Below are 11409 nucleotides of genomic sequence, written 5' to 3' on the forward strand. Positions count from 1 at the left end.
AGTTACCCCAGCCCACCCGCTGCCCGCTGCTCTCCCCTCAGGTTCTGGATGTGGGCAGCCAGAACTGCGAGCCCGACATCAGCGGCCTGGCCTTCTCCCCCTCTGGGCGACGCCTCTACGTGGGCACGGAGGGCGGCATCGCGGGTGCGCACCCGCAGCTGCCGCCGCCGCCCGCCTTTGCCCCATGCCGGCTGCTGCCTCGAGCTCGCGGGTCCCTCTGGGGACACCGCCACCTCTGACCTCTGCCCTGCCCTGCCCCGCCCCGCCCCCTCGCGATGCTGCAGCGTACAATGTGGACACGACGAGCAGGCGCGGCTTCCCCGCCTTTGAGCTGTGCTGACGCCGCGGCGCTTGCCAGCAGGCCCACTCGGCGGCCCCGGTCGCGAGAGCGGCTGGCTGGCTGGCTGGCTGCAGCACCCGCAGCATGGCTGCCCGCCGGGAGCGCCCGCCCGCCGGGCATACGTCATACAACTCGCGCGGGCCGCGCTCGCTGCGCTCCCACTCCTCTTTCGGTTTTGTGTGTACCTCCTGTGCCTACCTTTCCCCTCCCTGTCCTGTACGCGTCTGCCCGCTCCTGCCAGCAGGGCGGCAGGGCTGTGTCATGTTATCCCCCATCAGTTGTTGGCCCCATTCATTAGCGAAAGCCCCCGCTTTTTTTCAGTCCCCGCTGACCAGTTTTGCTTCCCGTTTTTGTCTTTGCTTGCCATCTCTCCCTGCCACTGGCACACCTGCTGCCCCCTTGATGCTGCCCGCTGCACCCCCACTGCACAGCCAACCCGTTCCGCATCCTGTCCTGCTCTCATCCCATGCACTGCTCACGCCGTGGGCAGCTGCAGATGCAGCTGCTCCCCAGGCCCCACACATGCTTTGGTCCTGCAACATGCCCTCGCCATGCAACGTGCCCTTGCATGCCAGCCTTTGTGTGCTGCCCGTGTTCCAGCCCCAGACCGGCCCATGCTTTGACCATTGCAATGATGCTTGACACACAACCGAGCACGCCATGGCGGTTACACACGGCAGTGCATGCATATGTCAGTCGTGTCTGTCAGCAACAAACATCAGCAAGAGCAAGCGGCGTGCCACATGGACGGCACTACCACAATGGTGGAGGGTGGGAGCAGCAGGGGGACAAGGTTGCGGAGCAGCAGGGGTGATGGGTCAGGGGGCCAGCCGGCTGGGGTCTGTGCAAGGCGGCACGCGCCGCTTGGTAAGCAGAGGATTCGTGCCTGGGTCCCTGTCAATGGGTAAAGGGTATGGGCGGGCTAATGGCAACATGTGCAGGCTACTGCGTGCCGCCGTCGTCGACGGCAGGGGTGGCCGCCGCCTCCTGCTGCTGCGCCTGCTGCGGCTGCGGCTGCGGCAGCGGCGGCAGCTGCAGCGGCTGCAACACAGGCGTGCCTGCCGGCGCGCCTGCTGCTGCGGGAGCGGCGGCGGCGCCAGCCTGCTGGGGATCCATGGATTTGTAGACCGCTTGGAAGCCCTGCGGCGTCTGCTGCAGGGTCATCGCCATGCCCAGCGCGTTGGCGGTCTGCCCCGCCGCCGCCAGCTGCTGCGCCATCAGCGCGGGGGGCAGCAGCACCAGCTGGGGCTGGCCGGGCATGAACATGCCCGCGCTGCCGGGCTGGCTGGCTTGCGCTGCTGCAGCAGGGGAGAGGGCGGCAGGGCGCAGCTCGGCGACAGGCACAGCCACAGGCCAACGTGCAGGGAGGAGCAGGGCAAGGCACGCCATTGCGGCGCAGCGGAGGGCCGCACAGGGCACCACAGCAGAGCCTGGCGGCCAAGCTGGCTTGCAAGCCGCCTCTGCTCAGGCAGCACGGCCAGCCGGGCACGCCCACCTGGCCTGAGCTGCGGCAGCGGCGCCATGCCCACCACGCTGGGCGTGCCCTGCTGCGATGTGGGCAGCAGCGCCTGCTGCGCCTGTTGCGCCTGCTGCACCTTCTTCTCCACCTTCTCTCCCACCAGACGAGAGATCATCTGCGCTGGCAGCAGGGGAGGAGCGTGGGCGTGGGCACGAGGCCCTTGGGAGGCGCGGCCGCGATGGCCAGGCGGCTAGGGAGGGGCGCGGGGCAGGGCGGCAACAGAGGAGCAGCGGGAGCAGCCAGCCAAGTGAGAGCAGGAAGCCCTGAATCAAGCCCCCGCCACACCCACCCACCCACCCACCTGCATTGTGTCTCTAAACTCTGTGAGCACCAGCCGCTCCTGAGCAGCGTACAGCCCCATCTCCTCGGCCTCCTCCTCGCCCGCGCCGCCGTTTGCAGCGGGTGCCGCCGCGTCCCGCTGCTCCGCCGTCGCGGGCCCAACGACCGCCGCCTCCGCTCCGGTATCCACATCCATGCTTTCCAGCTTCACAAGGGCCGCATCCGCCGCCGGCGCCTGCTCCGCCGGCTCCTCCTTCCCGGCAGCGCCGCCCGCCGCCTCCGCCGCCGCCTGCTGTGCCATGTCCACATCCATGGCGGCGGCCTCATCCTCCCCCGCGCCGCCGCCAGCAGCACCAGCGGGGCTGCTGCCGGGCGATGCAGCCTGTGCGCCTCCTTCTGCCTCCCGCTGGGTCGCCGCCGCTGCTGCCGAGTGGGAGGGCGAGGGCGTGGGCAGCTGCCGCCGCTCGTGCTCCTCCTGGGATACCAGCATCAGCAGCATGGCCAGCTTCTCCACCAGCTCCGGCTTGACCACCTCCCGTACCACCTCCCGCGCCACCTGCTGCTTCTGCTCGGCCGCCAGCGATGCGGGCTGCCCCGCCGCCGCCTGCGCCGCCACCGCCTGCGCCGCCGCGGCCGCCTGCGCCTGCTGCAGCTGCGCCAGGCTGGGCAGGGAGCCGCTTCCTGCTGCAGCGGCAGGCGCGGCCGCGCCCGGCGATGCGAAGCCTGCAAGCGCGCCCGGCAACAAGAGATTCAGCAAAGAGGCAGCGCTGGGACAAACCTTCCTGCCGCAAGCCACCCACCAAGCCGGCCACGAGTGTGACCTCGGGGCAAGGGCCTCCCAGACACGGCAGCCAGCGCAGCCCAACCAACCTGGCCGCGCGCCTGGCCCTGAAGGAGAGATTGTGCGGGATGTGCGGCGCAGCCCCACGGGGGAGCCCTGGCGCTCGCCCTGTAGGCAGCGGCGCAGGTGGCCAGGCATGCCAGCTTGAGCGGCGAGCACCTCGTGACGCCCCCGCGCCGGCACGCTGCATGCATGCCTGCATGCCTGCATGCATCCAGGCAGGCAGCAGCCAAGCAGCCAGGCAGACGCCCGCCCGGGCACAGCAGAGCAAGAAGGCGCGGCAGCGGCCTGTGCGCACGGGTTTCGCACCTGAGGCGACACTAGCGCGTCCCGCGCCTCGCTGCCCTCATAGTTCTTGCAGTCAAGGCACTTGCAGATCTCGCTGCACACGATGCCTGCAGCGGGGGGCAGGCAGCGGGAGCAGTCGGGCAGCAGCACAGCGCGCACAGCAGATGTGCCAGGGGTGGCGTCGTGGCGGACGCCCACGTGCTGCCACGCTTGCGGGCATGCCCCCGGCAGCGCACAGCGGTACCGCCCCGTACCTGCTTGGAAGCACTCGCAGTACTTCTTCAGGCACCCGCTCTTCTTGCAGTTGCACCCCTTGTTGTGCCGCGCACCGCCAGCCCGGCGGTTGTCCGCCTGCGGGGTTAGGGGAGGGAAGGGCAGGCGGGTGGGCGGGAAGGCCAGGAGGCACGCACCCACGGTAGCCAGGCATAGCCCCAGGGTGGCAGATGAGGTTGCGACGCATGCTGCCGGTCTCGAATTAGCAGCGAGGAGGTCAGCCAGGCATGGGCACGGCGGAACAGCAGGCATGCGGGCAGGCAGGCGGGCGCCCTCGCGGGCCACACACCCCGGGCGCAATCTTGGGCCGGAATGCGTTTGGGTTGCGCTCCAGTATCGCCTCCACCGCCGACTGCCGCGTGGCCTCGTGCTCGCGGTTGTTGTAGCAGTTCAGGCAGTTGCAGCCGTCGCAGTAGCGGCCCGAGGCAAAGCACTCACAGTAGCTGCATGCGTGGGGCCAGGTTGGGGCACGGGGAGAGGAGGAGGAGGGAGAGGGGACAAGGGTGGGCGGGAGAGCAAGGGGTGTCACAGCAAAGCTCCCGGCTGCTCATCAGAGCCCAAGCAGTGCAGCGCAGGCGCCGCTGTTGTGTTGGCCCGCAGTACACGCAGCATGCGGGAGGGCATGCGGGAGGGCAGCTACGGGCGAGCGGCGGCGGGCGGCTCACAGCTTGAGGCAGCGCGAGTTCTTGCAGTTGCAATGCTTCTTGCCGGCGGCCGCAGCCGAGGAAGAGCGGCTGCCGGGGCGGCTGCTGGGGCGGCGGGCTGCTGCTGCCGCCGCTGCGGCTGCGGCAGACGGCGAGGGCGCCAATGGCGCCACCGGCTGCGGCACGGCGGGATAGAAGAAGGGCTGGGGCATGCCGGGGCGGGCGGCAAAAGTGAAGGTGCCTGCCGGCCCTGCCATCGGAAGCATGGTGAGGCCTTGATTGCCCTGGATGGCTGCCAGGGCTGGGTGCAGCGCCAGCGCGGGGCGTGCGCCGCCCGCGGCCGCCGCAGGCAGCATCGCCGCTAGCGCTGCCGCCTGCTGCGCGCTGGCGGCCGCCGCCATCTGCTGCGCCGAGGCCGCCGCGGCCACGGCTGCCTGCGCCTGCTGCTGCCCTTGGCTGGGGTTTGGTGCCCCTGCAGCAGTGGAGTTGTGGTGCCAGCAGAGGCCTGATCAGGTGCCGGCAGCAAGCAAGCGACTGGGCGGCGTACAAGAGGAGCTGACAGCGGCTGTGGAAGGAAGGGCGCGGCCGGCTCACCTGCAGCGCCCTGCTGCGGCTGCTGCTGCTGTTGTTGCTGCTGCATCGCGCTCGCTGCCTAAGTCCAGGTCCAGCGGCGCGGTGCCCTGGCGAGGAGAGCTTTGGCCGGCAGATGGGGAGGGTCGCCGCGGTGCAGCTCGGGATGGCACCCGGTGCCACCGATGGCGCTGGCTGAGGGAGGTCACAGGTGGGGGCGGGCTCGCCAGGGCCCCAGGCGCGCCGCTCGCAAGCCTGTGCACGCCGCGATGCCTTCGCTGGGCAAGGAGGCTGCAGAAAAGGATGCCGTAGATGCAGGCGGTTCGTGAGATCAACTTGCGGGCGGCAGCTAGATCGATCGCCAGCAGCCTCATTTGTGTTTTGAGCAGGGCAGCACAGCACGGCCAGTTGCTTCGGCGAAATTGGGCTTGCGTCTGGTCAATTCTTCATCCTTGATCGCTGGTGCTTGCAGCTTTGCGCCAAGGACCTCCGATCGCACCCCGAGCTCCTGCTCCCGCTTCGCCTCCAGCCTCCCCACTGGTGCTGCCGCCGCCTGCGGCGCTTTTGGCCGAGTCCCGGCAGCGAGGAGGGATTGCCGGCAATGGCATCAGTGCGGCAGCTCAATCCCAAGGCCGAAGTGCTGGGGCGCAGCGCTGCGTGCTTCATGAACGTCAATGCCGGTGAGTACGGCGCCAATTGGCGGCCGCCTCACGCGATCACCCGCGCATGTGGCGCCGCGGCGCGCTGCACCTGGCACCCGCAACTGCTGCCGCTCGTGCCTCGGTTGACTGCTGGCCCTGGCTGCTGCCTGCGTCCTGCGCGCTCCCCTGCTGCAGCCAAGGGCCTGTACGACGTGATGAAGACCAACCTGGGCCCCAAGGGCACCATCAAGATGCTGGTCGGCGGCGCGGGAGGTGCGGGCCCCATGCACGTCGCCTGCTCCCGCCGCCGCACGAGGCCTCGTTACCGTGCATGCATGCGGAAGGCCTGCCTCCTCTGACGCTCTGGCCTGCTCTGGCCTGCAGACATTAAGCTGACCAAGGACGGCAACACGCTGCTGCGGGAGATGCAGATCACAAACCCCACGGCAGTCATGATTGCACGCACTGCGGTGGCGCAGGATGAAGTGACGGGGTGAGGCCGGGTGGGAGCGAGGGAGGGATTCCGCATGCCTTTGCTCTGTGTGATTGGCACGCGGCTGGAGGGCAGACACCAGCTTTCACATGCACGGGTGCGTTGAGCTCGATGCGCTGGCCAGCCTGCGAGCCTGCCCCTGCTCCTATCGCGCATGTGCCTGCCTGCCTCCCGCCTGCCATGCAGCGACGGCACCACCACCATGGTGATCCTGATTGGCGAGCTGATGAAGCAGGCGGAGCGGTACATCACCGACGGCCTGCACCCTCGCATCATTGCAGAGGTGGGGTGGGTGGGGCGGCGCGCAGCGCACGCCTGCTCGTTTGTACCGGCATCTGCCAAGATGCGTCGGCGGGTGGATGCCTGCGCCGCGGCGCATGTGCTGCTGCCGCCGCTGCCGCTCCTCATGCTTCATGCTGTTGTTGCTGCTGCCGCGTGATGGCGGTACAGGGGTATGAGATTGCCAAGAAGGACCTGCTGGTGTTCCTGGACAGCTTCAAGGAGGCGGTAGACCCGGCAGACAGGTGGGGGCTGGACTGGCCGGCTGCCAACACGCGACCTGGGCCTGTGTGTGTGGATCGAAGCCAGCCTGCAGGCCGCGCCTACTGCGCCGCCTGTCGCGGCGCCTGCGCCACGGCAGATGTGCAGTCGCGGGCCGCATGGGCCAGGCGGATGCTGCAGCGGGCAGCGGGCCCGCATGTCCCACAATCTCTGCCAACTGCTGCGAAGCGGCGGCGGCCGCCGCCGCCTGTGCAGGGAGACGCTGCGGTGCGTGGCGCGCACAGCGCTGCGCACCAAGCTGCGCGAGGGGCTGGCCGACCAGCTGACCGACATTGTGGTGGACGGCGTGCTGACCATCCTCAAGCCAGACCAGCCCCTGGACCTGCACATGGTGCGGCATCGCTCCCCTGGCGGTACTGCCCCGTACTGCTGCCGCCTCTGGCACCTGTGCTGTGCCGCTGCGGCCCGCCTGGCGCCGCTGCCTCGGCTGCCCCTGGCACTGCCATGCTGCCCCTGGCGCTGCGGCTGCACTGCACACCTGTGGTCCCTTCCTGTGCCTCGCATCCGACCCACCCCGGGAATCCCAACACACACGCACCACCTCGCTGCGCACTCCTCCCGCTGCAGGTGGAGATCATGTGTATGCGCCACAAGCTGGACACAGACACGCGCCTCATACGGTGAGGCAGGGCGCGGCTGCTGGCAAGGGCAGGCCGCTGGCTGTGGTGGTCGCCAGGGGTGGGGCGCAGGGGCCAGCCGCGCAACTTCTGGCAGCTCGTTGGCACACCGCATGCTTTCACCTGCCTGGCGCACCCGCCACCGCTGCGTACTGCGCCGCCCGCCCTCGCCACGCCCCACCTCGCCCTGCCCTGTCCCACCCCGAGCATCCGCGCCCACCCTCCTGCCCACCCTGCAGCGGTTTGGTTTTGGACCATGGCTCGCGCCACCCCGACATGCCCAAGCGCCTGGAGAACTGCCACGTGCTCAACTGCAACGTGTCACTGGAGTACGAGAAGAGCGAGGTGGGCTGAGTGGAGGGGGTGGTGGTGGTGGTGGCGGTGGTGGTGGTGTGTGTGTACGGGTGTTGTTGTTTTGATGATGGATGCATGTGGTGGTGCTGGCGCGGGGATGTGCGCCTGCGCTGCGCCCCCACAAGTACCCCCAGCCAGCCGCCATCCCAGCCAGCCACCGCCACACAGCGGCACCACACCTGCCACCCCACCCTCGCCCCGCCCGTGCACCGCCCGCGCGCCCCGCAGGTCAACGCCGGGTTCTTCTATAGCAGCGCGGAGCAGCGGGAGAAGCTGGTGGCGGCGGAGCGCGCGGTGGTGGACCAGAAGGTGCAGCGCATCATCGAGCTGAAGAAGGAGGTGGGGCCGGGGGTGTGGGCGGGCCAGATCAAGGGAGGGCGAGCCGTCGCCGCGGGGCCGTGCGGGCCAGTGAAGTGGTAGCCTGCTGCTTGGAGGTTCCGTCCGTGCTGCGCATGTCGGCGTACGCGTGGTATGCATGCGGCCAGCATCTGCATACATTTTTAGCATGCCTGCCGCCCTGCTCATGAAAAAACGCTGGCCCTGCCACCACCCCGCCGCCAGGTGTGTGCCGACGGCAGCAGTTTCGTGGTGATCAACCAGAAGGGCATCGACCCCGCCTCGCTCGACTTGCTGGCCAAGGAGGGGATCATGGCGCTGCGGTGAGGGGCCGGGGCCTCCTTGGCAGCCTGAGCAGCTGTTTTGCGGCCTGGCTGGAAGCCGGCTGGCTCGGCCGGCGGGCTGCTTGGCTGGCCGGGTATAAAGTCGGATGCCCGCAGCGCCCACTGGATACCTTGTGCTGCTTCCCACATTCTGCCATACCTGACGGTCGCAGCAGGTGGGACTGACCCTTGGCTGACCCCCCCCCCCTCCCTGTGTGTGCCACGCCGGCTGGCGCAGGCGGGCCAAGAGGCGGAATGCGGAGCGGCTGCAGCTGGCGTGCGGCGGCTTCACAGTGAACAGCAGTGAGTGCCCACGCGGGCGCGCTGCCTTTGTTCGCGAGCCAAGCCACATGCGATGGTGTTTCCTTGAGCCCTGCTGAGCCCCTGCCCTCGTGTGGCCGCGCCCGTGCCCCTAGCTGACCCCTTGCCCCTCCTCCCCCCCTCCCCTGCTCTACCCCGCCAAGCAGTGGAGGAGCTGACTGCCGAGTGCCTGGGCCACGCGGGGCTGGTGTATGAGCATGTGCTGGGCGAGGACAAGTTCACGTTTGTGGAGGATGTGCGGCACCCGCACTCGTGCACCATCCTCATCAAGGGACCCAACGACTACACCATCGCCCAGGTGGGGCGCCGGGTGCCGGGATGTGTGTGCGCGTGCGCGTGTTGTGTGTGTGTGCGCGCATGTGTGTGTGTGTGTGTGTGTATGTGAGAGAGGGAGAGAGACACTGAAGAGCCAGGCATGCAAGGAGCCCCTCGGGTTGCCCATCAGGATGCGGTGCGCCGCTCTGTTTGGGTCGCTCGCTGCAGATCAAGGATGCGGTGCGGGATGGGCTGCGTGCGGTGAAGAACACGATAGAGGATGCGGCGGGTGAGCGCCTCAGGGCAGCTGCGCGTCGCAGGGCTGCTGCAGCGCTGCGGATGAGCGGTGCAGCCCGCTGGCTGCGGCTGCCAGCTGCGTGCCCGTGCCGACGGCAGCCCGCCATGCGCCTGTGCCGCTGTGCCCGCTCGCCTCCCCGCAGTGGTGCCCGGCGGGGGCGCGTTTGAGGTGGCGGCGGCGCACCACCTGCGCACCAAGACGATCAAGGGCGTGGAGGGCCGTGTCAAACTGGGGGTGGAGGCATTTGCAGAGGTGCGTCTGCCTTTGTCCTCGCATCTTGGCCACAGCCGTCGTGAAAACCACACCAGCCAGCCAGCCTGCCTGCCTGCACGTTTGCCTGCACGCCTCCTCACCCGCCACCCCTCGCCTGCGCATCCTGCCCTGCTGCCCTGCCCCGGCCCTGCTCCTGCAGGCGCTGCTGGGGCTGCCCAAGATCCTGGCTGAGAACAGCGGCTACGACCCGCAGGACACAATCATCGCGCTGCAGGTGGGCTTCTACAATCGCAGTTGGGGCAGGGAGGGCAGGGCTTGGGGACGGGAGAGGCTGGGGCGTGCGGCAATGGGGAGGCTTAGTGGGGAGGCTTAGTGGGGCAGGGAGGGCAGAGGAGGTGGGAAATGCTGGGTGGGTTGACAATGTCGAGGCCAGGGAGACGTAGGGTGTTGCAGCCCAGCAAGTGTCGCAGCCGGCATGCAGCCTTGCTGCCCTGCTCACAGCTGGCGCCCTGCTGGTGGCACACTTGTTGCCTGCAGGAGGAGGCTGAGCGGGGCGGGTGCGTGGGGCTGGATGTTGCCACTGGCGAGCCGGCCGACCCGCATCTTGGGGGTGTGCTGGACAATTATGTGGTGAAGAGGCAGATACTGCAGAGGTGGGGCACCTTGCCTGCCATGCATGCTGTGCATGGGTGTGGATCCCGTGCCTGATGTTCTGCACGCCAAGTGGGAAGGACCAGTGCCAGTCGGCAGGGCAGAGGGCCAGGGGTTTGTTGCACCAGGCTGCCTGCATTTCATTCCCTGTGTGCCTGCATCGCCTGCTGCAGTGCACCCGTCGTGGCGAGCCAGCTGCTGCTTGTGGATGAGGTGCTTCGGGCCGGCATGAACATGCGGCGGCAGTGAGAGGCGGCAGCGAGAGAAACAGCGCGCTCTGAAGGGCATGCCTATTGCTTCTCCTCTTAGCCTCCTGCCTTCCGGCAAGCAGCTCTTTAACACAAGTTGCCGAATGACGGCGGATGACAGAGTACAGACCACGGTGCACAGCAGTAGAAAATGAGCATGCTGGATGGTGACGAGCAAAATGGTGGGCGAGGGGCAACAGGTCTACATAGCATGTGCATTGGGCGCTAGGAGAGAGCTACAAGACATCTGGGATATAGGGGCGATGCATGGGTTGTGTGGCGGCTGTCGGCGGCAGCCGTGCCACACCCCTCATGCCAAGCTCTTGCGGTGCGTGCTCAGCACCTGCTGCTGTGCTGGGCCCTTCAGCGCCGCCGCCCAGCCCTCGGCCACCTGTTCTGCACCAGGTGGCACGACCTGCAGCACCCGCCCAGGCACGCGCACCAAGCAGGTCAGATAGTGCAAGGCCAGGGCAAGGCAGTTGGCAGGAGGCCAGGAGGCTTCCTGGGCTAAGCACAAGCCATAAAACGGCTGGCCGCTGTGTACCGCCAGCCTCGCACACCTGGAACTCCACCTTGACACAGAACAGCGCCTCGGTGATCGAGTGGCCGTTGAGGGTGACGTCGTAGAAGCCGGGCGGTGTGATGGCGGGGAACAGCTGGGAGTAGAGCACCTGCAGGCGGCGCCAGACCAAGAATAGCAGGGCATGGGTGCACGGCTAACGCTGTGGCGGGGTTGTGGCGGGAAGCACTGGAGCAGAACGGCATGCAGCCGGCATGCCATCCGAAGCTGGCCGTGGCAGCAGCATGTCCAACTGTCCCGCCCGTGGCAGCAGGCACAGCGCGGCGAAGCACCTGGACGGGCCCCGGCTGCACGGGGCACCCTGCCGCCGTCTTGTCGCACAGGTTGTCCAGCTGAGTCCAGACGGGCATCCCCGCGTAGTGGACAATCATCTGCACCACGCCCATCCTCACCTCCTTGGCTGCAGGCCAGGAAACGTTGGCGGCGGCGGCGGCGGCGGCAGCGACAGGGTGGGTGCAGAGCTGAAGAAGCATGCTGGTGTGGGGACCGAAGTGCTGGCATACCCGCTTCTGCTGTGATTGTGAAGTTGGCCACGTCTCCAGGCTTGACGACAGTCGGAACTAGCTCGACCTCAGACACCTTGAACACCGTTGGCCCTGTGGAGCAGTCGGTCCAGGCGGCGGCCCCCGGAAGCGCCACCGCAGCAAGCAGCAGCGCTGCCGCGGCGAGCAGGCTGGCGCGCTGCCTGCATGGCGGGGTAGGTGGTTGGCGAGCGGCTGAGGAGGGTCAAGTTGAGGCTGCTGCCGCCGCCGGCGACGACGCCG

At 68.4% G+C, this 11409-nt stretch overlaps 4 protein-coding genes across 4 annotated transcripts in view; 2 read left to right on the plus strand and 2 right to left on the minus strand.

Annotated features, from left to right (window-relative positions):
- Positions 1-340, plus strand: part of CHLNCDRAFT_144373 (hypothetical protein) — a gene marked incomplete at both ends in the record, with an annotated part of 2867 nt that extends 2527 nt beyond the window's left edge. The window contains 2 exons of the mRNA XM_005848652.1: positions 42-144; positions 285-340. Coding sequence (XP_005848714.1) covers positions 42-144; positions 285-340 — 159 coding nt within the window. The remainder of the gene's footprint in view (positions 1-41; positions 145-284) is intronic.
- A 942-nt stretch (positions 341-1282) lies between these two features.
- On the minus strand, positions 1283-4824 carry CHLNCDRAFT_144374 (hypothetical protein; the record flags this gene model as incomplete). The annotated part of the gene is made up of 9 exons (XM_005848863.1): positions 1283-1638; positions 1836-1974; positions 2161-2861; positions 3009-3087; positions 3289-3374; positions 3522-3618; positions 3830-3983; positions 4206-4656; positions 4779-4824. 9 exons carry the CDS (start codon positions 4822-4824, stop codon positions 1283-1285), a joined length of 2109 nt encoding a protein of 702 aa, XP_005848925.1.
- Positions 4825-5355: 531 nt separating this feature from the next.
- CHLNCDRAFT_22097 (hypothetical protein) lies at positions 5356-10066 on the plus strand (the record flags this gene model as incomplete). The annotated part of the gene is made up of 17 exons (XM_005848653.1): positions 5356-5434; positions 5591-5668; positions 5780-5888; positions 6075-6171; positions 6339-6412; positions 6645-6780; positions 7017-7069; positions 7306-7411; positions 7649-7759; positions 7982-8079; positions 8318-8382; positions 8544-8698; positions 8884-8944; positions 9096-9205; positions 9366-9440; positions 9704-9819; positions 9991-10066. The coding sequence occupies 17 exons, from the start codon at positions 5356-5358 to the stop codon at positions 10064-10066; spliced, it is 1599 nt and encodes a 532-aa protein (XP_005848715.1).
- Positions 10067-10375: 309 nt separating this feature from the next.
- The window catches only part of CHLNCDRAFT_144376 (hypothetical protein), a gene marked incomplete at both ends in the record, with an annotated part of 1171 nt that continues 137 nt past the window's right edge, over positions 10376-11409 (minus strand). Inside the window, 4 exons of the mRNA XM_005848864.1 lie at positions 10376-10480; positions 10626-10736; positions 10918-11045; positions 11149-11326. Coding sequence (XP_005848926.1) covers positions 10376-10480; positions 10626-10736; positions 10918-11045; positions 11149-11326 — 522 coding nt within the window. The remainder of the gene's footprint in view (positions 10481-10625; positions 10737-10917; positions 11046-11148; positions 11327-11409) is intronic.

This window comes from Chlorella variabilis, assembly GCF_000147415.1.
Source record: "Chlorella variabilis unplaced genomic scaffold CHLNCscaffold_7, whole genome shotgun sequence".
NCBI lineage: Eukaryota > Viridiplantae > Chlorophyta > Trebouxiophyceae > Chlorellales > Chlorellaceae > Chlorella > Chlorella variabilis.